The 25,389-nt window shown below is 45.9% G+C and overlaps 1 protein-coding gene across 1 annotated transcript; it reads right to left on the reverse strand.

Moving 5' to 3' along the window:
* On the reverse strand, nt 1-24,631 carry LOC123347193 (histo-blood group ABO system transferase 1-like). The gene is made up of 8 exons (XM_044984576.1): nt 24,567-24,631; nt 19,318-19,392; nt 14,403-14,441; nt 4,959-4,997; nt 3,924-3,962; nt 3,194-3,229; nt 2,207-2,341; nt 1-952 (listed from the first exon to the last, which is right to left on the reverse strand). The coding sequence occupies exons 2-8, from the start codon at nt 19,380-19,382 to the stop codon at nt 268-270; spliced, it is 1,038 nt and encodes a 345-aa protein (XP_044840511.1). The 5' UTR covers nt 19,383-19,392; nt 24,567-24,631; the 3' UTR covers nt 1-267.
* Between the last annotated feature and the right edge of the window lie 758 nt (nt 24,632-25,389).

The raw sequence follows: 25,389 nt of genomic DNA on the forward strand, positions 1-25,389 counted from the left end.
CCCCTGGAAATTTCCACTACTTGCATCCGAAGAAGTGGGTATTCACCCACGAAAGCTCATGCTGCAAAACGTCTGTTAGTCTATAAGGTGCCACAGGATTCTTTGCTGCTTTTACAATTGAGCCTGTTATTCAACAAGTTTGAGCCATACATTAAAGATACTTAAACTTAATTCAACGAGGTTTTTTTCAAGGGTATTGCAGGAGATTGCCATATCTGCCACAGCTTCCATCCATCCATCCATATCTTTCTCTGTCTCTTCCTTCCTTCAGAACCTGACTTCTTTCAGATCTTTGCGCACTGACGACAATCTCTTAACCCTGATGATGCGAGGTCTGATCAGTTCCTCATCCCAGTAGTACTCCGGGGACAGCAGGCGTGTAGGCTTGTGGTACAGTAGGTATTTATTCAGGTGGCTTTCCTCATGCCACTTGGCTTCGATGCCATTGGCTCTGTCCTCCGTGACCCCTTTGAAGCAGGCTGTGGTCAACTTGTAGACTTCAGACACGCTCCCTCCGTAGAAGCTGGCTGCATAGTAGAAATCCCCTTCCCCACGGGGGATGGCGGCTCGCGACTCCGGACGCCTCTCATAGGAGTTGCTATCCCGGGGTGTGGTGTATAGCCAGGAGCTGATGGTCCCCACAAGCGTGTCGATGATCTCCACCCCAATGTGCTCGAACATCTGGACGTCAATGTCCATGGAGTAAAGGTAGTCTACTTCATAGCGCCAGTGGCTGCGGATGTGATTGCTGATGATGTCCATGCGGTTCATGGAGATGTCCTGCCACCGTGAGTAGTTCTGGACAGGGATGATGAAGAGACGCTTCTCAGGGGCCAGCTTAATGGATGGGACTTTCTCTGGGTTGTCAGTGAAGAGATAGAAGTTGACCCTGTGCCCAGAGAGGAAGAATTTGTTGGCGGAGCCAAGAAACCCTTCTATGAACCGGATGTATCTGAAAGGAAAATGAGTGCAACAGTGAATGAAATGAGTTATCAGTGTGGAATGAATGGAACAGGAAATCATTGAGTGATCCATCCCATCATCCACGCTCAGTTTCTTGCAATCAGAGGCTAGGGACACTCAGAGAATGGGGCTGAATCCCTGCCCATCCTGGCTAATAGCCATTGATGGACCTATCCTCCATGAATTTATCATTTTCTTTTTTGAACCCTGTTATAGTTCTGGCCTTCACAACATCCCCTGGGAATGAGTCCACATTCTCATGCTTGCTCTCTCTCGCTCAATGACTAATTATTCAATCCCCAATGGAACAGCTTCAACAAGACAGATTGAGGGCACTCCACATCAGAATGTCCCACAGCCCAGTGGTTCAGGCATGCACCAGAGAGATGGCAGATCCCTGTTCAAATCCCTTCTTCTTCTTCTTCTCCTGAAGCAGAGAGGGGACATGAACTAGGGGGTCTCTCACAGCCCAGAGGGAGTGTCCTGATGCAACTGGGTTCCTGGTTCTTGAGTGGGGCACCTAGGCGGCCATGATAATAATAGTTTACTTGCAATTTGATTTGGCCACTTCTTAATTCCCTTAGGGTCTGGTCTTCAAAGTTATTTAGGCCCCAACTCCCACTGAAATCAATTGGAGTTAGGTGCCTAAATACATTTAAAAATCTGGCTGTTAAGGCCTTGTTGAAATCCCCGGCTTTAAAAAATATTCAGTTTTAAATATAGGCCTCTAGTTCCTTTCATAGCAGGAGCTGAGTTACTGCACACAGGATCCCCCATTTAACAATCTTATCTTAGGGCTTAAACATTCCAGATATTTTCTTTTGTGGCCCTACGGCCTGTTGAGATGGGTTAGTGAGACTGGTGCTATGTGACAAGGGGTGGGTGGAGCCAAGTTCCAGAATCTCAGTTGTCGCTGTGCTTTAATGGCTCTCCGCACACCCCAGCCATAGGCCTGGTCTACACTAACACTATAAATCGATCTAAGTTAAGGTAGTTAAGTAAGTACTGTAACTTAAGTCAACATAGCTTCCGCCTCTCATTGCAGTGGATTACAGATGTCAACACCGCTGTATCGATCACAGTGGTGCCGATTTAGCCGTGTAGTGTAGACAAGGCCTCAGTGTGTGGTGGAATGGGGCTAGGAGCATTACAGGGAGCCTTTCAAGGACATCTATCACGCTCCATAGTGCAGCACAACTAGGCGTAGTGTCATAGGTTTTGGATTGTGCAAGGGAAGTCGTACTTTTTTACCGCAAATGTGGCCACCCCAACAACGAAATTTTTTTGTCTGTACTGGGCATTCAGGATGTCTCTGTTGAAGGTGCCTTCCCACACGATGGGAGCCAGCCACGGGGACATCAGCAAGACATCAGTTCTCCTGCACGAAATGAGAGAGAAAACTCAGTAATGGCCAGATTGAATCAGACCGGTCCAAAGGGCCAGATATCCCCTCTCTATCATTGGCCAGCGTTAGACTCTTCAGGAGAAGGTGCAAGTGACCCTCTTTTGGGCAATTATGGAGCAACTTATCCATAAGTGACAATTGTATCTATCTACCAACCAATCCAAGTTGTACATATTCTTCTCCTATCGATCTGAGCACATGATGTAGCAGGGAGCAAATAACGACAAATTTCATGACTTTTCACACAAACATATTCACAATTCCATTTCAGAATATTTTGTCACTCAGAAATCTTGGTTAATGTTCACAGTGGCTGGAATTTACAAAGGACCAGAGGGGAGTGAGACATTTCAGTCATGTTAAAACACAATGGTTTGACTGCATAGCACCCCTTGAAAATCCAAATGAAATGAATTTTTTTTTATTCATTGTGACAAGTGGAAATGTTAAATGATTTGCATAGGAAGCCAGATAAAATTCTAAAATGTAAAATGACAAAAAAAAGTTGTATTTTTCCCCTTAAAAATATCCTCCTGTAAGTGAAAATAAATCTTTTGCACTTAATGGTGTGTTCTACTGAAAAAAAAAGTCAGTTAAACAAACTGGCAGTTGTCACAAAATCAAACTGAAATAATTTTGAGACTTCTCTATGCAATTTATGATGTTGGCAGGGCTAATTCTGTAGGTTCTTAGAGTGGTTCTCATCCCTGTAATTGCTGAGCAGTACTGTGGTCTACATAAAACTATCATTTTTTTTTCCTGTTTAATTTTTTTTTTTTTAATATTTATCCAATTTAAAACAAAATGTGAGAAGGGGAGACTTACTGAGGCTTGTCCACAAATGGCTGACGATATGACATTCTGTTGAAAGAAGATATGAATTACTGGGATATAACTGTATGTATGTAGTATCTTTAACCTTTTATAATGGCCAGAAAAATGAATGAGAAATGGGCATCTATACCATATAATGGGCACTAGAAAAAATGAGTATGATAGAGTTGTATTCTACATAGACCAATTCTGCGAGTAATTTCCTTTTAAGGTACTGGTTAAAGAGACGTTCTTCATCTCTATGGCCCAACCTGCAAACCACCATAAACATGATCAATAGGTATGGAGACAGTAGAAGATCTCAGGGAAGAATCACCTTCCACTTTATCAAGGCCTTATCTAGACTCTGTCTTTCTATATATTTATCGCCTGTGTAGCCCATAGAGCTATCTTTAGCATTTATTATATTTAGCGGTAATGTAAGGAACCTACAGGACTGTATCCTGTAAGACACTGATACTTTACTGTACCTGTATCCTGTGAGACACTGCCTTCAGGATTTAGCATAAGGCTTCAGGGCTGTGAACGTTGACAGAGATAAATGGCCCAACGGTCACCCCTAAATTTTGTGGAACTGGGAATAGAATGTGTCAGGGGGAAATTTTCTACATAACGACACCGCACTACACCTGCTTCGATCTTCTTTGCTTTGCCTGCTATGACCACAATCTCAGCTGTTTATTTTGTTATATATTACGAACGCAGGGCACCGCATCCTTACCGTGGAAGCACTGAGAAGTTCTCATTCAAGTCAGTTTGTCTAGGAAAGAGAAGGAAACCAGAGATGTTTCATTGCTCTCTTAGCATCACAGAAATAATGGAACAGATCCTCGCCTGGTGTCAATCAGTGCCAATCCATCGACATCCATGTGATTTGCACTGACTGGGGTTCTAGCCCAGCCATAGTCAATAGGCAGACAGCGGGCAAACACCGGACCTCCAGACACTTTTAAAAGGACCATGAACTGTTTTTAGTTACTTATTCTAATTCTTCTTCTTATTATTATTTTTGTATTATTTTCTCTGGACTCTGGATCTTGACTATACTTTTGCCAAGAAACTTGGACTTTGACAAAGAATAATTGATTATCCCTGATCTAGCCCAATAAGCACAAACTTTTCAAAAATACATTCTATTAACCGAGCTACCACCTCTTGGATAAGTGGATTAACAATAGCAAGAGAAATTCCATCAAATTAAGAAATGTCTACACTACAGTGCTACAACAGCACAGCCACACCCGTGCCACGCTAGTCGCTGTAGTGACAACACATCCTCATCTGTGGCTATGAGATTTTTCTTCCTAAAGGGATTAACACAAACTAGTAGAATTAGTCTGCCCAGGGAGCCAGGCTCCTAGGAGAGAACATGGGCTTGACCAAGAACACGGAAAGGACAACACGGAAAGGTAGTTTAATGTTGAAATGTGCTTCAACAAACTAAAATGAATTACTTCCATTTCAGGAAGGTCAAAATGCTTTGCTTCAACAGAAAAAGTCAAAATAAAATGTTTTGACATTTGCAAATTGATATTTTTTATTTGTGTTCTGCAGAAAATTTCAAATATTTTGTCCTGTTTTGGAACAAAAATAGATGTTGGAATGTGGGAAATCCAAATTTTGCTCCACTCTAGTTACTACTTAACATGCACGAGGGTAGTAGAAGGCACCTAGTCAAGCCATAACACAACAGTGGTGAAGATAAATACAGAACACAGCTACGGGAGAGCTGGATGTAGGTAAACAATGTCCTTACCTTACGGGCTGGCATGAGGGCTGGCTGATATGTTGTATGCTAGGGAAACAGAAGAGCATCACAGGTTAATATAAATGGAATGATCCTTTCAGGATGAGGCATGTAGGGTCCTATTTACAGCCGTGTAAATCCAGACTGACTCTATATAGCCCCTTACGGCAGCACACACCCCTCGGCATCCTCACAAATTTACACTAGTCTCCCAGCACAACAGAACCCACACACAGCAACAGAAGCAGCACACGCAATAACCCCAAACATCACTCTGAAGTCTAGAATGTCTGTTGAGTCATCATGAAGTGATGGAAACAGTTACAAGAATGGTGGAGGAGTCTTTGTCCAGAATATCATCGGGTTCAACCATCACTGGCATCCACAGTCTGCTGCTGTCCAGTTTTTAGGTCCTCAGCCATTTTTGGCTTTTTACACACATGACTTTATGAATTACATCCAGGAAACAGCACGAGTTTTCAGCTACTAGTTACTAGTTATTAGGTTACAAGAATAGCACTAAATCTTTAATCAAATTTGCATATCTCATTTAATATCAGTGGAGCTCTGCTGATTTACACCCTGTGGGACTTGGCCCAATTGATTTCAAGGGAAGTACATTTACACCATCTGGGGATCTGGTCCCTTGTGTTTAACTTGTGTGATTTGGGGGGCCAACCTCAGTGACTTTGTGTTTCATTAACTCTAGATCAGGAGTGGGCAAACTACGACCCGTGAGCCCCATCCGGCCTGTCAGACCTTTTAATCCGGCCCTCAAGCTCCCACTGGGGAGCAGGGTCAGAGGACTGCACCCGCTCTATGCGTGCCATGGCTCTGTGTGACTCCTGAAAGCACTGGCATGTCCCCCGTTCGGTTCTGAAGCACAGGGGCAGCCAGAGAGCTCCGCATGCTTCCCACGCCCCTAGCCTTGCCCGTCACAGCTCCCAAAGCCAGGAAGTCCAACAAGCAGTTTATTTTTTTTTCTTTTCTAGCTTTGTGGCAATGAATTAGTTAGGCTAGAGTAGGGCAGCCTGTGTATGAGGTTGAGGTCAGGCAACGAAACCCTAGAGAAACCAGTCTTCCCAAAGCAGGACACCACGGAGAAGACAGGCCCAGATCAAGCCCAGACATACAGCTCCATGACACCAATGCAGGGAGGGGATGGGGGACTGGAGACGTCCCGGGAGTGTTGGGGCTGACTGCAAGTTACCTTGGCCTGTTATTATAGGATGGTCCAGATGGCGCTAGTAGTGAACTGGCTTTGACTGGCCAGGCTGGCTTGCAGCCAGTCTCACCTGCGGACCTTGGCCTTGTGGGTGCCCAGGAACTCCCCAAGCTGAAGCAGCGCCTGCTACGAGGCCTCAAGGACAAGGCTGGATGGTCTGGGACTGTCCGTAGCAGAAGGGGTATAAGCATTGATGTTTGCTTGCCTGCTTGGTTGCTGGAAAGCACGTATTTAATAATGCATGAAGGCCGTGAAGCTTCTTATACTCTGGCAATAAATCTGGTTATACTTATACACCTGGTGTGGCTTCACTGAGTGTATCTGAGCACCCCTTTGCCACAACACCTGGTGTAGTCGGCAGGATACACTCAGTGATACCCCCGGGAGGTGTAGCTGGATGTGGGGTAAGCGAGGATGTGGGGTTGTGGCCACTGACAAGATACCCGTGTCATAAATAAACAGATAGATCAGGGTTAAGGTCTCTTTTACCTGGAAAGGGTTAACAAGCTCAGTAACCTGATGAACACCTGACCAGAGGACCAATCAAGGGACAAGATAATTTGAAATCTCTGTGGAGGGAAGTCTTTGTGTTCTTTGTTTGAGTGTTCATGCTCTCTTTGGATCTAAGAGAGGCCAGACATGTCTCCAAGTTCTCCTGGAGTATTTTCTTCTATTCAGTCTAGTGAGTATTAGAAAGGCGGACTAGTCTTCTAATTTAATTTCTGCATTTGCAATTGTGTGTTTGCTGAAGGAAATTCTTTATTCCTGTTTGCTGTTACTTTAATTATTCTGAGGAGGAGGGAGGGGAAGTCTCTCCAGGTTTATAAGTTAGACCCTGTATTTTTGCATCCTGGTAATACAGAGATAGTGTACTTTTTTTTCTTTCTTTAATAAAATCTTTTCTTTTTAGAACTTGATTGATTTCTTCCCTTGTTTGGATTTTCAGGGGAAGGGGAGGGGGGTAAAGTGAATCCCTCTTTGTTTGATTCAAGGAGTTTGAATCAAGGTATCTCTCCCAAGGACAAGGGGAGGGGGAAGAAGGTGGGGGAAATGGATTATTTCCCTTTGTGTTGAGATTCAAGGTGTTTGGATCCGTGTTCCCCAGGGGAAGTTTTTGGGGGAACAGGGAGTGTGTCAGACACTTAAAACTTGACTGGTGGCAGCGAGAACCAGATCTAAACTAGGATTTTAGTTTAGAGGAGTCCATGCAGGTCCCCATCTTGTGAACGCTAAAGTTCAAGGTGGGGAATAAACCTATGACAACCCGGCTGGAGTAGTACCTCCCGCTGGGCACTGGTTGCCAAATTGTTATGCTGGGTGCCTCCCCAGGTTGGATGGGGCAGGGACGAAGTTCCCCTCACCCTGGCCAAATTGGCCAAGCAGAGAGAGAAGGCAATAGAGTTATATGGGCATAATAAACTCTATAAGGATTGGGGATGGAGATGGTTGTTCCTGACGATGGTGCAAAAGCTGTCAGCAGATAATAAGCAGCTAGAGAAGAATGTCAGCGTCCTGGCGAACAATAAGTGCGCTCTCCTGGATAAGAATAACATGCTAACAGAGGTGATGAAGCGGCTTGGAGGTGGAGTTAGAGCTGAAGTTCTTAGAGCTGGAAAGGGCTAGCTGAGTCCACCAGGTAACCCTAACAGTCCTCCTCCAGGTACCATTCCCCATTCCAAGAAATTCCCCACCTACAAGGTAGGCGATGATACTGGGGGCCTGCCTTGGGTACAACACTCCTCTAGACCAGTATATGGTGGAGCTAAGGCTGCAACTCAGTGGACCCTTAGCAGAGGTGGCAGCTGAAATGCCTAAAGAACACATGAATGAGTATGAACTTTTAAAACAAAAGGCTAGAATTAGAATGGGGGTAACACCTGAGCATGCCCGTCGGTGGTTCAGAGCCCTAAGGTGGAAACCAGACGTGGCATTTTCCCGACATGCCTATCACATTTTTTAAAATTGGGATGCCTTTACATCAGGAGCAAATGTTAAATCTCTGGAAGATCTGTCTCTCCTAATTTTTTTTTAAATATATCAGAAGCAGAAAGCCTGATAAACAACCAGTAGGGCCACTGGACTATCGAGATGCCAAAGGAGCACTCAAAGACGATAAGGTCATTGGGGACAATCTAAATTAATTCTTTGCATTGGTCTTCACTGTTGAGGATGTGAGGGAGATTACAAAACCTGAGCCATTCATTTTGGGTGACAGATTCTGAGGAACTGTCCCAAATTGAGGTGTCCTTAGAGGAGGTTTTGGAACAAATTGATAAACTAAACAGTAGTAAGTCTCCAGGACCTGATGGTATTCACCCAAGAGTTCTGAAGGAACTCAAATGTGAAATCGCAGAACTACTAACTGTCATCTGTAACCTATCATTTAAATCAGCTTCTGTACCAAATGACTGGAGGATAGCTAATGTGATGCCAATTTTTTAAAAGGACTCCACAGGTGACCCTGGCAACTACAGGCTAGAAAGCCTCACTTCAGTAACGGGCAAATTGGTTGAAACTATTGTAAAGAACAAAATTGTCAGACACATAGATGAACATAATTTGTTGGGAAATAGTCAACATGGTTTTTGTAAAGGGAAATCATGCCTCACCAATCTACTAGAATTCTTTGAGGGGGTATCATAAACAGATAGTTAAGGGTTAACAAGCTCAGTAACCTGATGAACACCTGACCCGAGGACCAATCAAGGGACAAGATAATTTCAAATCTCTGTGGAGGGAAGTCTTTGTCTGTGTCCTTTGTTTGGGTTGCCGTTCTCTTTTTGGATCTAAGAGAGGCCAGATATATCTTCAAGCTCTCCCAGTTTTCCTGAAGTATTTTCTTCTATTCAGTATAGTGAGTATTAGAAAGGCAGTTTAGTCTTATAATTAATTTCTACATTTGTAATTGTGTGTTTGCTGAAGAAATATCTTTATTTCTGTTTGCTGTTACTTTGATTATTCTGAGAAAGGAGGTGGGGGGAAGCCTCTCCAGGTTTATAGCTAGACCCTGTATATTTTCCATCTTGGTGTTACAGAGATAGTGTACTTTCTTTCTTTCTTTTAATAAAATATTTTCTTTTTAGAACTTGATTGATTTCTTCCCTTGTTTGGATTTTCAGGGGAAGGGGAGGGGAGAAAAGTGAATCCCTCTTTGTTTGATTCAATGAATTTGAATCAAGGTATCTCTCCTAAAGACTAGGAGAGGGGAGGGGGGAAGGAGGTGGGGGAAATAGGTTATTTCCCTTTGTGTTGAGATTCAAGGATTTTGGATCTGTGTTCCCCAGGGAAAGTTTGGGGGAACAGGGAGTGTGCCAGACACTAACAAACTGGCTGGTGGCAGCGTACCAGATCTAAACTAGGATTTTAGTTTAGAGGAGTCCATGGCGGGTCCCCATCTTGTGGATGCTAAGGTTCAAAGTGGGGAATAAACCTATGACAGGGGGTCAACAAGCATGTGGACAAAGGAGATCCAGTGGATATAGTATATTTAGATTTTCAGAAAGCCTTTGACAAGGTCTCTCACCAAAGCAAAATAAGCAGTCATGGTGAAGGATTAATATGCAAGTGGCATATGGATTGTGTACAGGCCCAAAGTCCAGAGTATGGTCAAGGCCTAGAAAATAGTGATCAGCTAAGAGAAAGCTGGGGTAAACAGATAATCTTGTTTTGCTAAAATAAGCCTAGCCAGCAAAGTGCCAGGTGTTGGAGCTGAGAACTAAATAATTGTGTCTTATTCAGAGTTGCAGATTGAACAAAGAAGCTCTGTTTTGGTTGTTAAGTTTCTTTTGTAGGGAGATGTTGCTCCCACATATCCAACCTTGAGTTTATGAAAGATTGGCACATGTCAGTATAAGATATGGCCTCCTCCCACCTCCCTTTCCCAGCTCCCCAATATCTGCCTTAAAACAGAAAGGAGACAATCTGTATTGCCATATATTTTCACTGTTTCTTTGTTTTAACCCCTAGAAATGTATCTGCTGGACAATCAGAGGAGCTACTCCATTTCTATGGACCGTAAATCAGAATTCAACATATATGTTTTATACTAGTAACATTTTATCAAATTATTAATTGCTAACTTGAGACCATGGGCGGAGACATTATGTAACCTTTTAACTACTGGCCAGTGTGCTATCTTGTCTTGCTGCAAAACCTATCCCGGGGTGTGGAACTGCCTACCCCGTCACTTTCCCCCACCCATGGAAAATCCATATATTCTATTGTAATCAATTAATTGACAGTGTCTCTGAGCCTAATAAGCAAGGTGACACTCCGGTAATAAACTCCTATTCTTGATCTCTAAACGGTGTGGATTTATATTCCTTCTCATGGGATAAGATGGAAGGTTCTCTCATCGATTGGTAACTGGTTAAAAGATAGAGAACAAAGGATAGGAATAAATGGTCAGTTTTCAGAATGGAGAGAGGTAAATAGTGGTGTCCCCCAGGGATCTGTACAGGGCCCGGTCCTATTTAACATATTCATAAACAATCTGGAAAAAGGGGTCAACAGTGAGGCGGCAAAATTTGCAAATGATACAAAACTACTCAAGATAGTTAAGTCTCAGGCAGACTTCAAAGAGCTACAAAAGGATCTCACAAAACTTGGTGACTGGGCAACAAAATGGCAGATGAAATTTAATGTTGATAAATGCAAAGTAATGCACATTGGAAAACATAATCCTAACTATACATATAGAATGATGGGGTCTAAATTAGCTGTTACCACTCAAGAAAGAGATCTTGGAGTCATTGTGGATAGTTTTCTTAAATCATCCACTCAATGTGCAGCGACAGTCAAAAAAGCTAACAGAATGTTGGGAATAATCAAGAAGGCATAGATAATAAGACAGAAAATATCATATTGCCTCTATATAAATCCATGTGTAGTGGGGCGGCTCCCCCACTCCTGTGGAAAAGGGTTAAAGTCAGTCCTGGGAGAAGGTTGCGGTTGAGAGCTGCGGAGCTGGGCTGATTGGGGAAGTGGCCGCAGCTGGGTCATGCCCCAATCAGGCCACAGCTGGTCTGTATAAAAAGGCTGTGAGCCAGAGGCTGAGGAGTCTCTCTCCAGGATGGGAGAGAGCAGGGCCTGGCTGCCTGCAGAAAGGGGACTGGGAGTGAAGCAGGGCTGGGGAAAGGCCAGAGAAGCAGGGGAGCTCAAGGCTGGCAACTCCCCAGGCTGCAGGGCCTGGTCCAAGGCCCACAGAGGTACTGGGAGGCAGAGGAAGGCAGCAGGTCCGAACCCCCTTGCCTATGATGAGTGGCTTTTACACTGCAGTCTGCCCCAGTGAGCAGGGGCGTGGTGATGACTGGCAGTAGCCCAGACTGAGGCAAGGTGGGGATTAGAGGGTTGTGGGGGGGGTGTTCCCAGAGAGGGGAGACCCATAGAGACTGGTAGGGATATTGCAAGGAGGCAGCCCCAGGATAAAGGGGCACCGGGGTCTGGGAGGGACACAGGGCCAGCTTCAAGCGGGACAGAGGGCGCCAGGCTGGAAAAGAGCTAATTCCATGAGATGACCAGCAGGAGGCGCAGCAGAGGTGAGTCCCGCACGTTTATACCATGGTATGCCCACACCTTGAATACAGCATGCAGATGTGACTGCCCCATCTCAAAAAATATATATTGGAATTGGAAAAGGTTCAGAAAAGGGCAACAAAAATGATTAGGGGTATAGAACGGCTTCTGTATGAGGAGAGATGAATAAGACTGGGACTTTTCAGCTTGGAAAAGAGGAGACTAAGGGGGGATATGATAGAGGGACCACTCTATAAAATCATGAGTGGTATAGAGAAAGTAAATAAGGAAGTCTTATTTACTAGTTCTCATAATACAAGAACAAGAGGCCACCAAATGAAATTAATAGGTAGCAGGTTTAAAACAAACACAAAGTATTTTTTCACACAACGCACTGTTAGCATCTGGAACTCCTCATCAGAGGGTGTTGTGAAGGCCAATACTATAAGGGGGTTCAAAAGGGAGCTTGATAGATTCATGGAAGATAGGTCCATCAATGGTTGTTAGCCAGGATGGGCAGGGATGGTGTCCCTAGTCTCTGTTTGCCAGAAACTGGGATTGGGTGACAGGGCATGGATCACTTGATGATAACCTGTCTGTTCATTCCCTTTGGGGCACCTGCCATTGGCCACTGTCAGAGGACAAGGTACTGGGCTTGATGGATCTTTCGTCCGACCCAGTACAGCTGTTCTTCTGTTCTAATGCAAATGGAGCACTTCTCAGAGGATGTACCTGAGGAAATAGAAAGGTACATCCTAGATAGGAAGCCCAGAACTGTAATTGAGGTGGGGGAGATCAGAACCAAGTGGGTGGAGGTGGCGGAGAAGATGAAAGCTAGTAGCAGCTGGAGCAGATACCGGAAGGGGCAACCCGAGACAGCACCCCACCATCGGACTCAGCCCAAAGCCCCACCTTGCAAGAAGAAGCCCTCCACACAGCCAGGGGGACCCCAGATGCCCTTTCGTTCCACCACCCCACTCTCCAGCCACCAACCTCCCCCCAGGCCAGAGTCAGCTGAGTGAGGCTTTAAATGTAATGAACTAGGGCATGTGAAGGCCAACTGCAACAAGAGTAGCAGACGACTACAACTTATCTCCCTGGACTCCCACCAAGAGCCTGCAGGCCCAGATGCCTCGCAAATACCCCATCGACATCCATGTGATTTGCACTGACTGAGGTTCTAGCCCAGCTGCAGACAGCAGGCAAACACTCCAGACACTTTTAAAAGGACCATGACATTTTTTTAGTTACTTATTATAATTCTTCTTCTTATTATTATTATTTTTGTATTATTTTCTCTGGACTCTGGATCTTGACTATACTTTTGCCAAGAAACTTGGACCTTGACAAAGAATAATTGATTACCCCTGATCTAGCCCAATAAGCACAAACTTTTCAAAAATACATTCTGATCATTTAATTTATTTATTTTGTGGGGGGCCTTAATTTTAGGATGACCTGTTGTAGTCACCTAGGCCAGGATTTTCAAAGCCACCCGTATTTGTAGTTAACATGTCTATTGCAGAAATGCCTAAGAACCAGCCAAGAGTGGGGCCCCAAAGTGCTAGGCAATTCACCCATTCTTTTCAACAGGAATTGTGTGGGTCCAACTCCCTTGGTTGGCTTTGAAAATTGCAGCTTGTAAATTTGGGTGGGAACAAAGGCCCACATTCCACAGTGGGAGAGACAGACAGAGCTCCTATTTGTGACCCCATCAGGCACCCAGATCCCTGAGGCAGCTTTGAGAACCTAAGTCTTGCTATATTGTTAAGGGATGAGAAGCATACTCAGTTCTCATTGAATTCATCTTCCATGTTGGGGGTACTCAGCCCGTTTTACGGCCATGTCCATGTTATCTAAAGTTGAGTCAAAAAATCACAGGCAGCTGAAATTAGGGTTGAGTTTAGAAAGCTGAACCCTGAATCAAAGTGTCAGGCAGGCCTAGTGTGCACTTAAAAATTAGATCGACCGATCTACGTCCCTCAGGGCTGTGAAAAATTCCACATCCTGTGTGATATAGGTAAGTTGGTCTAATGCCTGGTGCAGACACGGCTAAGGTGACAGAAGAATCTTCTATTAACTGAGCTACTGCCTATTGGATAGGTGGATTAACAACAGCAAGAGAAATTCCATCAAATTAAGAAACGTCTACACTACAGTGCTACAACAGCACAGCCACACCCGTGCCACGCTAGTCGCTGTAGTGACAACACATCCTCATCTGTGGCTATGAGATTTTTCTTCCTAAAGGGACTATAACAAACTAGTAGAATTAGTCTCCCCAGGGAGCCAGGCTCCTAGGAAAGAACATGGGCTTGACCACCAACTCCTGTTGGACAACAGGGAAAGGTAGTTTAATGTTGAAATGTGCTTCAACAAACCAAAATGAATTGCTTCCATTTCAGGAAAGTCAAAATGCTTTGTTTCAACAGAAAAAGTCAAAATAAAATGTTTTGACATTTGCAAACTGACATTTTTTATTTGTGTTCTGCAGAAAATTTCAAATATTTTGTCCTGTTTTGGAACAAAAATAGATGTTGGAATGTGGGAATTCCCCACAGGACAGGAACTCCGAATTTCGCTCCACTCCAGTTACTACTTAACATGCACGAGGGTAGTAGAAGGCACCTAGTCAAGCCATAACACAACAGTGGTGAAGATAAATACAGAACACAGCTATGGGAGAGCTGGATGTAGGTAAACGATGTCCTTACCTTACAGGTTCCCATGAGGTCTGGTTGATATGTTGTATGCTAGGGAAACAGAAGAGCATCACAGGTTAATATAAATGGAATGATCCTTTCAGGATGAGGCATGTAGGGTCCCACTTACAGCCTTGTATATTCAGACTGACTCTACACCCCTCACTTGGCATCTGCACAAATCTACACTACGCTCCCAGCACAACAAAACCTGCACGCAGCAACACAAGCAGCACACGCAACAACCCCAAACATCACTCTGAAGTATACAATGTCTGTTGAGTCATCATGTAGTGATGGAAACAGCTACAAGAATGGTGGTGGAGTCTTTGTTCAGAATATCACCAGATACAACCATCACTGGCATTCACGGTCTGCTGCTGTCCAGTTTTTAGGTCCTCAGCCATTTTGGCTTTTAACACACGTGACTTTATGAATGACATCTAGAAAACAGCATGAGTTTCCAGTTACTAGTCATTAGGTTACAAGAATAGCACCAAATCTTCAATCAAATTGGCATACCTCAATTTCAGGGGAGCTCTGCTGATGTACCCCCCCTGTGGGACTTGGCATCATTGATTTAAAGGGAAGTACATTTACACAAGCTAGGGATTTGGTCCCTTGTGTTTAACTTGTGTGATTTTCAAATATGTTGTATTTCAAAATCAAAGCTTTGAAGAGCTAAACTCCACTGAATCAGTATTTTGTTAGTATCTTTGACTTTGTGAACCCACTTCAGTGCAGTATGGTCCGTCTGCAGGTGGAATTGACCGCAAGATACCGTTGCTGTTATTACAGGATGGTCCAGGTGGAGCTAGTAATGAACTGGCTTTGACCGGCCAGGCTGGTCACCTGCGGACTTTGGCCTTGTAGGTGTCCAGCAAATCCCCAAGCTGGAGCAACACCTGCTATGAGCCCTCAAGGACAAGGCTGGATGGTCTGGGACTGTCCGTAGCAGAAGGGGTATAAGCATTGATGCTTGCCTGCTTGGTTGCCGGAAAGCACGTATTTAGTAACGTGTGAAGGCTGGGAAGTTTATTATACTCTGGCAATAAAACCGGTTATACTTATACACCTGGTGTGGCTTCACTGAGTGTATCTGAGCCCCACCTTTGGCACAACACCTGGGTGTAGTTGGCAGGATACAATCAGTGATACCCCCGGGAGGTGTAGCCGGATGTGGAGTAAGCGAGGATGGGGGGTTGTGGCCACCGACAAGATACCAGGCTGGAGTAGTACCTCCCGCTGGGCAGCAGTGGCCAAATTGTTATGCCGGGTGCCTCCCCCGGTTGAATGGGACAGGGACGAAGTTCCCCTCATCCCAGCCAAATTGGCTCTTCCTCAACAAATTATGTTCATCTACGTAACTGACAATTTTGTTCTTTACTATAGTTTCAATCAGTTTGCCCGGTACTGAAGTCAGGCTTACCAGCCTGTAAGTGCCAGGATCATCTCTGGAGTCCTTTTTTAAAATTGGCATCACATTAGCTATCCTCCAATCATTTGGTACAGAAGCTGATTTAAATGATAGGTTACAGACTGCAGTTAGTAGTCCTGCAATTTCAATTTGAGTTCCTTCAGGACTCTTGGGTGAATACCACCTGGTCCCTTAGGATATGTGCTAACTACTGGTGCTAAACTATCTGTTTGATCTTGTATTCAGATGTGACATTCAGAGTACTTTTCCCAGACATGAAGAAGAGCTCTGTATAGCTCAAAAGCTTCTCTCTCTCACCAACAGAAGTTGGTCCAATAAAAGATATTACCTCCCCCATCTTGTCTCTCTAATATCCTGGGACCCACATGGCTACAACAACATTGCATACCTAAAATGGTAACATGCATCAGTGGAAACTGGAATTGAACCCAACTATTTAACATCAGGAATGCAGCACATTCAGTTACTGAGACACATCTTCTCGGTAGGTGATGAATGCTTAGTCACTGGATGAAAAACATGGGAGGTGACTCTTGGGAGAGCATAGGGAGGGAACAAATCAACAACAACAACAAAAACCCACTGTGAAGTACTGGGAGTGTATCAACAAGGAACTGCCTCAATATTGTAGGGCCACATCCTCAGATGCTGAGAATTGGCATAGATAAGCAGACTCTAAGAGAGCTACTTTTATCAACACTAACTGTAGATCTGGCCCCATCAGAACTAAGGATCCTTTGCTCCAGTGTTGATAAACTGTATAGCCAATTGCTCGACCACACTTTGGTTCATTATGAAATAAATTCAAGAGGACAAATGACCAATATCACTCAGGTTTATTGCTATAAGCCAATAATCATAGAATTATATTATCGCTAGACCATCCCTGAGAAGTGTTTGTCTAACCTGCTCTTAAAAACCTCCAATGACAGAGATTCCACAACCTCCCTAGGCAATTTATTCCAGTGCTTAACCACCCTAATAGTTAGGAAGTTTTTCCTAATCTCTCACCTAAACCTCCCTTGCTGCAATTTAAGACAATTGTTATCATGTCCCCTCTTAGTCTTCTCTTCTCCAGACTAAACAAACCCTGTTTTAAAAATGTTTCCCCATAGGTCATGTTTTCTAGACCTTTAATATCACCTTTGTTGCTCTTCTCTGGACTTTCTCCAATTTGCCCACATCCTTCCTGAAATGTAGCACCCAGACCTGGACACAATACTCCAGCTGAGGCCATATCAGAGTGGAGTAAAGCAGAAGAATTACTTCTTGTGTTTTGTTTACAACACTCCTGCTAATACATCCTAGAATGATGTTAACTTTTTCATAACATTGTTACACTGTTGACTCGTGTTTAGCTTGTGATCCACTATGACCCCCAGATTCCATTCTGCAGTGCTCCTTCCTAGGCAGTCATTTCCCATTTTGTATGTGTGCAACTGATTGTTCCTTCCTAAGTGGAATACTTTGCATTTGTCCTTATTGAATTTCATCCTATTTACTTCAGATCTTTTCTCCAGTTTGCTAATGGCTCAGATATCTTCTCAGTCAGTTACCTGAGTATTGTAGAATGTATTTTGTCAGGCTCTGGCAACTTGAAGACGTTTAACTTGTCTAAGTAATTTTTCACTTGTTCTGTCCCTATTTTAGCCTCAGATACTACCACATTTTCACTGGTGTTCACTATGTTAGACATCCAATTGCTACTAAACCTTTTGTGAAAAATGAAACAAAATAGTCATTTAGCACTTCTGCCGTTTCCATATTTTCTATTACTGTTTTTCCCACCTCGCTGAGCAACTGACCTACCCCATCCTTGGTCTTCCTCTTGCTTCTAATGTATTTGTAGAAATGTTTTCTTGTTATCCTTTCTGATTATAGCTAGTTTAATCTCGTTTTTGCCTTGGCCTTTCTAATTTTATCCCTACATGCGTGTGTTGTTTGTTCATATTCATCCTTTGTAATCTGACCTAGTTACCACTTTTTGTACGCCTTTTTTTTTGAGTTTCAGATCATTGAAGATCCTACTTTCTACATTTGTACCAAGATAGAGCACTAATACCTTATCCTTTTGCTCTGGGACATTTCAGGTACTGGTCTGTGAGAGAAATGACCACCACTTGCTATAGTAAAACACCTGCATGTCCTAATCTGGATAGTTTCCATATTTACTTAAGCCAAAACTTTCTTCAGCAAATGCAAGGTGTTATGGGATACTTAGCATAAGTGAACAGGATTATAACAAAGGAACAGGCCAATTTAAGCTATATAACTGCTATAGTATTTCTGCTGAATACATATTAATAGGCATATGGTGAAAAAATACATATTATTAATGTGATTATATATATGCTAGCCACCATACATACACCAACCGCAGCTGGGGCTCTGGCTCGGAATTTTTTTAGTCAAAATTAAAACCCTACCATTAATGTTGGATTCTCTCTTCTAACCCTATCTTTGACTTTACCCCTTATTCTGACTCCTCTTGTCTTCACCGGAGTTACTCTGTATACTCAGATTTAACTGAGAGCAATCTGTACATGCACCAATTTCCTGAGTAGAACTGATCATAAAAATGAAGAAAAACAAAATTCTGTGGGGGAGGGAAAAAATGAAATTTGAGTCTTTAAAAAAACCTGCAAAATTAAAATGACATGATTTTCTATTGTTTATTGGAAGTTTTTATTGGTTGGTTTTCCAAAGTCTTTTGAATTTCAAAATTTTCCAGTTTTTCACTTTTCTTTCTTTCCCCTCCCCTTTCATGTACCCTTTTCTCCCCCCCGCCCTTTTGTGTCTGAACAAGTGGGCCAATAAGGACAAAATGACATAAACAACCCTAAAAATGCACAAAAAAACCCAACCCATGCACTCCCTGAACAAGAACAACCCACTTCACCCAAAAAAGTGTACACGTTTCCATTTCCTAATTGGACTGGAAAAGGGAATGTTTATTTTAATGAATAATTTCCGTGAAAATTTTGAATGAATGGTTTTGGATGAAAAGATTTTGGATGAAAAAAACATTTGAAGAAGGTTCCAACCTGCTCTACTGAATCTATTCTCTCCCTGTGACTATTCAAGCCCCAAGAGAAATGAAAGTCTAGCTCAGGGGTCGGCAACCTTTCAGAAGTGATATGCCGAGTCTTCATTTATTCACTCTGATTTAAGGTTCCGCGTGGCAGTAATACATTTTAATGTTTTTATAAGGTCTCTTTCTATAAGTCTATAATATATAACTAAATAATTGTTGTATGTAAAGTAAATACGGCTTTTAAAATGTTTAAGAAGCTTCATTTAAAAGTACATTAAAATGCAGAGCCCCCCAGACCGGTGGCCAGGACCCGGGCAGTGTCACTGAAAATCAGCTCCTGTGCCGCCTTCGGCACCCGTGCCATAGGTTGCCTACCCCTGGTCTAGCTTATTGACTAGTGTAAATGGATTTATGCCACCAGAAGATCAGGCCCAAGTATTTACTGAAACACTTACCTAAAGTATCCAATGATCCCAGCCATCAGTATTCCACCCAGAATGAGTACTTTTTTCATGACCATGATGATGGTGCTGAAATGAGAAAGGTGAAGTACAGAAGGGAGTAATGTAATGAGAGCACAGAAAAGAACAGATTAATTAATAATGTTCTTGACAGCCTTACTCAGGCTTCAGCATTTAAAATGTGTAAGCCAGCAACAGATGCTGTTTCTTCCTTTCCCAGGGTTATTTTAGGTGGTGTAACTGCAACGTAGTCTCTCATGTTGTGAATTGCTTTCCTCTTTCATAGACTTTAAGGCCAGAAGGGACCATCATGATCATCTAGTCTGACCTCCTGCACATAGCAGGCCATAGAACTTCACCCATCCACTCCTGTAAAAGAGCCCTAACCTCTGGCTGAGTTACTGAAGTCCTCAAATCATGGTTTAAAGACTTCAAGGTACAGAGAATCCACCACTGACACTAGTTTAAACCTGCAAGTGACCCGTGCCCCATGGTACAGAGCAGTGGTCCCCAACACGGTGACCATCGGCAAGTGACGTCATCGAGAGGCATCGCTCCCGAATTTTGGCGGGGACGCCTCTCGATGATGTCACTTGTCAATGGCAAGCGGTGTCATCAAGAGGTGTCACCACCAAAATTCAGCAGCATTTCAGCGGTTGCTCCACCGCCGCAGTGGTCCTTCGGCTGGCGCCCGCCAGCCAAAAATGTTGGGGACCACTAGTACAGAGGAAGGCAAAAACCCCCCATGGTCTCTGCTAATCTGACCTGGGGGGAAATTCCTTCCAGATCCCAGATATGGTGATCAGCTAGACCTTGAGCATGTGGGCAGGACCCTCCAGTCAGACACCTGGGAAAATCTCTGTAGTAACTTTGCTACTTTCACCTTTTCCCTCTGCATAACTCATGGGCAAAAAGCACCCTTTGAGAGCAGGCACGCAGCAAATTGAGCTCTGACTGCAAACAGTTAGAGAAAGAATCCTTCAATCACCGGGGAAATAAAATAATCTGACAGGGGGTCAGTTAAAATGTGCCCTAGGCCAGCACAGCCATGCAGCAGTTCCCAGCCTCTACCCGTCCTTTCCCCTCCAGATCAGCAACCCCGGAACCCTGCCCCTCTAGGGTTACTACCTCTGAGGTACAATGAAAAACCAGGACTTCTGGGACAATCCAAAGGCCACAAAACTAGACAGCTGGCAACATGCACTGAGCATCGTACAGACTTCCTGAGACAGCTCTGTCAGGTCAGGGCCTAAATAGCTTGGAAGGGCTGGTCTCTAGGAGATTTGGGTCAGTGGAATATTTGTTACAAACACACACACACACACACACGCTTCCTCCAGCAGGGCATAACACATACACAAATATACACACTGAACACTCTTTCCTTCCAGCAGGAAAAACCCCCCTCTTCCCCAACAACTTCATAATTCTCATTTATGTTTCAAAGAATTCCTTGTCCTTTTTCATGGGTGTAAGACGTCTGTATATCATGTTACAGCATTTTCACAAATCTGTCTTCTGTTCTGAAACGGGCTTCCTTTTCTGTAAGCTACTGTAACTGCAGCTTCTCGTCCACTGTAAATCCTAGGTCCTTTTCTGCAGAACTGCTTCCTAGCCATTCTGTCGCTAGTCTGTAACAGTAAATGGGATTCTTCCGTCCTAAGTGCAGGACTCTGCACTTGTCCTTGTTGAACCTTATCAGGTTTCTTTTGGCCCAGTCCTCTAATTTGTTTACGTCCCTCTGTATCCTATCCCTAACCTCCAGCGTATCTACCACTCCTCCCAGTTTAGTGTCATCTGCAAACCTGCTGAGAGTGCAGTCCACGCCATCCTCCAGATCATTAATGAAGATATTGAACAAAACCGGCCCCAGGACCGACCCTTGGGGCACTCCGCTTGAAACTGGCTGCCAACTAGACATGGAGCCATTGATCACTAGCCCGACGATCTAGCCAGCTTTCTATCCACCTTATAGTCCAATCATCCAGCCCATTCTTCTTTAACTTGCTGGCAAGAATACTGTGGGAGACCGTAACAAAAGCTTTGCTAAAGTCAAGGAATAACACATCCACTGCTTTCCCCTCATCCACAGACCCAGTTATTTCCTCACAGAAGGCAATTAGGTTAGTCAGGCATGACTTGCCCTTGGTAAATCCATGCTGACTGTTCCTGATCACTTTCCTCTCCTCTAAGTGCTTCAGAATTGATTCCTTGAGGACCTGCTCCATGATTTTTCCAAGGACTGAGGTGAAGCTGACTGGGCTGTTGTTCCCTGGATCCTCCTCCTTCCCTTTTTTAAAAGATGGGCACTACAGTAGACTTTTTCCAGTCATCCGGGACCTCCCCCGTTCGCCATGAGGTTTCAAAGATAATGGCCAATGGCTCTGCAATCACATCCGCCAACTCCTTTAGCACCCTTGGATGCAGCGCATCCGGCCCCATGGACTTGTGCTCGTCCAGTTTTTCTAAATAGTCCGGAACCACTTCTTTCTCCAAAGAGGGCTGGTCACCTTCTCCGCATACTGTGCTGCCCAGTGCAGCAGTCTGGGAGCTGACCTTGTTTGTGAAGACAGAGGCAAAAAAATCATTGAGTCCATTAGCTTTTTCCACATCCTCTGTCACTAGGTTGCCTCCCTCATTCAGTAAGAGGCCCACACTTTCCTTGACTGTCTTCTTGTTGCTAACATACCTTAAGAAACCCTTCTTGTTACTCTTAACATCTCTTGCTAGCTGCAACTCCAAGTGTGATTTGGCCTTCCTGATTTCACTCCTGTATGCCTGAGCAATATTTTTATACTCCTCCCTGGTCATTTGTCCAATCTGCCACTTTTTGTAAGCTTCTTTTTTGCGTTTAAGATCAGCAAGGATTTCACTGTTAAGCCAAGCTGGTCGCCTGCCATATTTACTATTCTTCCTACACGTCGGGATTTTTTTTCCTGCAACCTCAATAAGGATTCTTTAAAATACAGCCAGCTCTCCTGGAGTCCTTTCCCCCTCATGTTATTTTCCCAGGGGATCCTGCCCATCAGCTCCCTGAGGGAGTCAAAGTCTGCTTTTCTGAAATCCAGGGTCCATATTCTGCTGCTCTCCTTTTTTATGAGTTTGCCTTGTATAAGCTTTATACAAGGTAAAATGGATTTATTTGGGTTTTAGACCCCACTGGGAGTTGGGCATCTGAGTGTTAAAGACAGGAACACTTCTGTCAGCTGCTTTCAGTTAAGTCAGCAGCTTTGGGGCACGTCGTTCAGACTGTGGGTCTGTGTTGGAGCAGACGGGCGTGTCTGGCTCAGCCAGACAGGGTGCTGGGGTCCCAAGCTGACAGGGAAAGCAGGGGCAGAAGTAGTCTTGGCACATCAGTTGGCAGTTCCCAAGGGAGTCTCTGTGATCCAACCCATCACAGTATGTTTGAGAGATAATAGGGGACAGACAATATTTATTTAATGACAGTTGATGGCGCAATTCAAAAAATTAATGCTTTATATCCATTAAAACACAAACTGTCAACACCGCATGACAAGATACACAAAGTAACTATTCGTTAATCAAACTCTAATTCTCAAGGAGCATTTTCTTTACTTTGCCTAGCAGCACATTTTGATTATCATCTATGACAATATTTTTCCATCAGTTGGTGTGCGTGTGATGAAATTGAGGTTTACTGACATTTGCCAATAAAAAACTGCTGCTTTCAAACCTAACTACATTGACTTGTCATTGGGTAACTGGCCCCTTAGGAGAGATGGGCCCAGTACTGCCTGTGACTAATCAGCTGCCTCCATGCTGATTTTTTTTTTTTAATTGAAATTCTTCACATGCTGGACATCATCATCACATCAGGCAATACACACATTAAGTCACTAAAAACAGGGTCAAACCAGCCCTCAGCATCCATAACCGCTTTAGTTGCCTCCTGGCCAACAATTTCCTCTGCCCAGATGAGAGGAGCAAACCGATTACTCCAAGTGAGACGAGAAGAGGGAGAAGGAGACGGGACGGGGATTACATGGGAAGGAAGGGCCATCTGAGGCATCCTAGAGTCCTGTGAGGCAGATGCCGCCCTTACTCACTACAGGACTGAGACATGGAGAGAGCTCTGCCCTTAGTCCTCACCTCTTCCACAAACTCTGAGTCTTCAGGAACCTTGCCCTCAAATGCACTGACCACCTCAAAGGATGAAACCCTTCCCCCTCCTCAACCTCTGCCAACAAGGCAGCCCGGACTCCCCTGGGTTCTATCCCAGTTCTAGGAGGAAAGCAGGGCGGGGAACCCAGACTCCTGGGTTCCGAGCCTAGTGCTGGGAGTGGAGTGGGGACTGGGACCCTCCTGGGTTTCAAGCCCCGCCCGGGGGCGGGGGGAGTCTAGTGGCTGGGGGAGGGGGCCGGACTCCTGGGTTCTATCCCAGTTCTAGGAGAAAAGCGAAGCAGGGGAAAGGGGGGATGTCTAGTGGTTCAGGGGGGGTGGGGTGGTGGAACCCGGACTCCTGGGTTCCGAGCCTAGCGCTGGGAGGGGAGTGGGGACTAGTGGGGGGTGGTGTTGGGGGGCTGGGACCCTCCTGGGTTCCGAGCCCCACTGGGGGGGGGGGTCTAGTGGCTGGGGGAGGGGGCCGGACTCCTGGGTTCCGAGCCCCGCCCGGGGGGGGGGGTCTAGTGGCTGGGGGAGGGGGCCGGACTCCTGGGTTCCGAGCCCCACCTGGGGTGGAGGGGACCGGACTCCTGGGTTCTATCCCAGTTCTAGGAGAAAAGCGAAGCAGGGGAAAGGGGGGATGTCTAGTGGTTCAGGGGGGGTGGGGTGGTGGAACCCGGACTCCTGGGTTCCGAGCCTAGCGCTGGGAGGGGAGTGGGGACTAGTGGGGGGTGGTGTTGGGGGGCTGGGACCCTCCTGGGTTCCGAGCCCCACTGGGGGGGGGGGTCTAGTGGCTGGGGGAGGGGGCCGGACTCCTGGGTTCCGAGCCCCGCCCGGGGGGGGGGGTCTAGTGGCTGGGGGAGGGGGCCGGACTCCTGGGTTCCGAGCCCCGCCCGGGGGGGGGGTCTAGTGGCTAGGGGAGGGGGAATCAGGACTCCTGGGTTCCGAGCCCCGCCCGGGGTGGGTCTAGTGGCTGGGGGAGGGGGAACCCGGACTCCTGGGTTCCGAGCCCCGCCCGGGGGGGGGTCTAGTGGCTGGGGGAGGGGGCCGGACTCCTGGGTTCCGAGCCCAGCAGCCGAAGCCGCCCCCGCCCCCCAGCGCTGGCCCGGCCCAGCTCTTACCGCAGGGGGCGCCGCGCTCCGCCGGGACCCCGCTCGGATCCAGTGTCCGCGGGCTGGACTACCGCTCCCGGCATGCCCCGCGCGGGACTGCACCTCCCGGCATGCCCCGCGCGGGACTGCAACTCCCGGCATGCCCTGCGCGCCTCCCCGCCCCCGCGCTGGGTGGGGGATGGAGAGGGGAGAGGGTGTATGGGCCTGCGCCCCCGGCTCTCCCCGTGCGCCCCAACCTCCTGCATCCCCAGATCTGCCTGCCCCTGCATCCCCCATCCCTGTACCCCGATCTGTCCCTGCACAGCAGCCCCTCTGTATCCCAGCCCTGCCAGTGCACCCCAGCTCTCCCCATGCACCCTCAGACCCTGTACTACCAGTTCTCCCTATGCACCCCAACCCTGCACCGTAGCTTCACCCCCAGCTCCGCCAGTGCACCCCAGCTCTCCCCAAGCACCCTGATCTCCTGCATCCCCTATCCCTATTCTCCCAGCTCTGCCCCTGCATCCCCCATCCCTGTACCCCCAGCCCTGCCAGTGCACCCCAGCTCTCCCCATGCACCCCAATCTCCTGCATCCCTATACTCCCAGCTCTGCCCCTACATCCCCCAGCCCTGTACCCCCAGCTCTGCCCTGTACCCCAGCCCTGCCCCTGCATCCCCCACCCCTATACCCCCAGCTTTGCTGCTGCACCCCAACACTCCCTCCCCCCACACACTCCCCAAAGTATTTGGGGAAAAATCACTCTGTGAATGGTTCCTGGGGAGGGGAATTGGCGGGGAACAGGAGGAAAGGGATTTGGGGCTGCAGCGAGGAGAGGGGGCTATGGGGAGGAG

This window comes from Mauremys mutica, chromosome 13, assembly GCF_020497125.1.
Source record: "Mauremys mutica isolate MM-2020 ecotype Southern chromosome 13, ASM2049712v1, whole genome shotgun sequence".
NCBI lineage: Eukaryota > Metazoa > Chordata > Testudines > Geoemydidae > Mauremys > Mauremys mutica.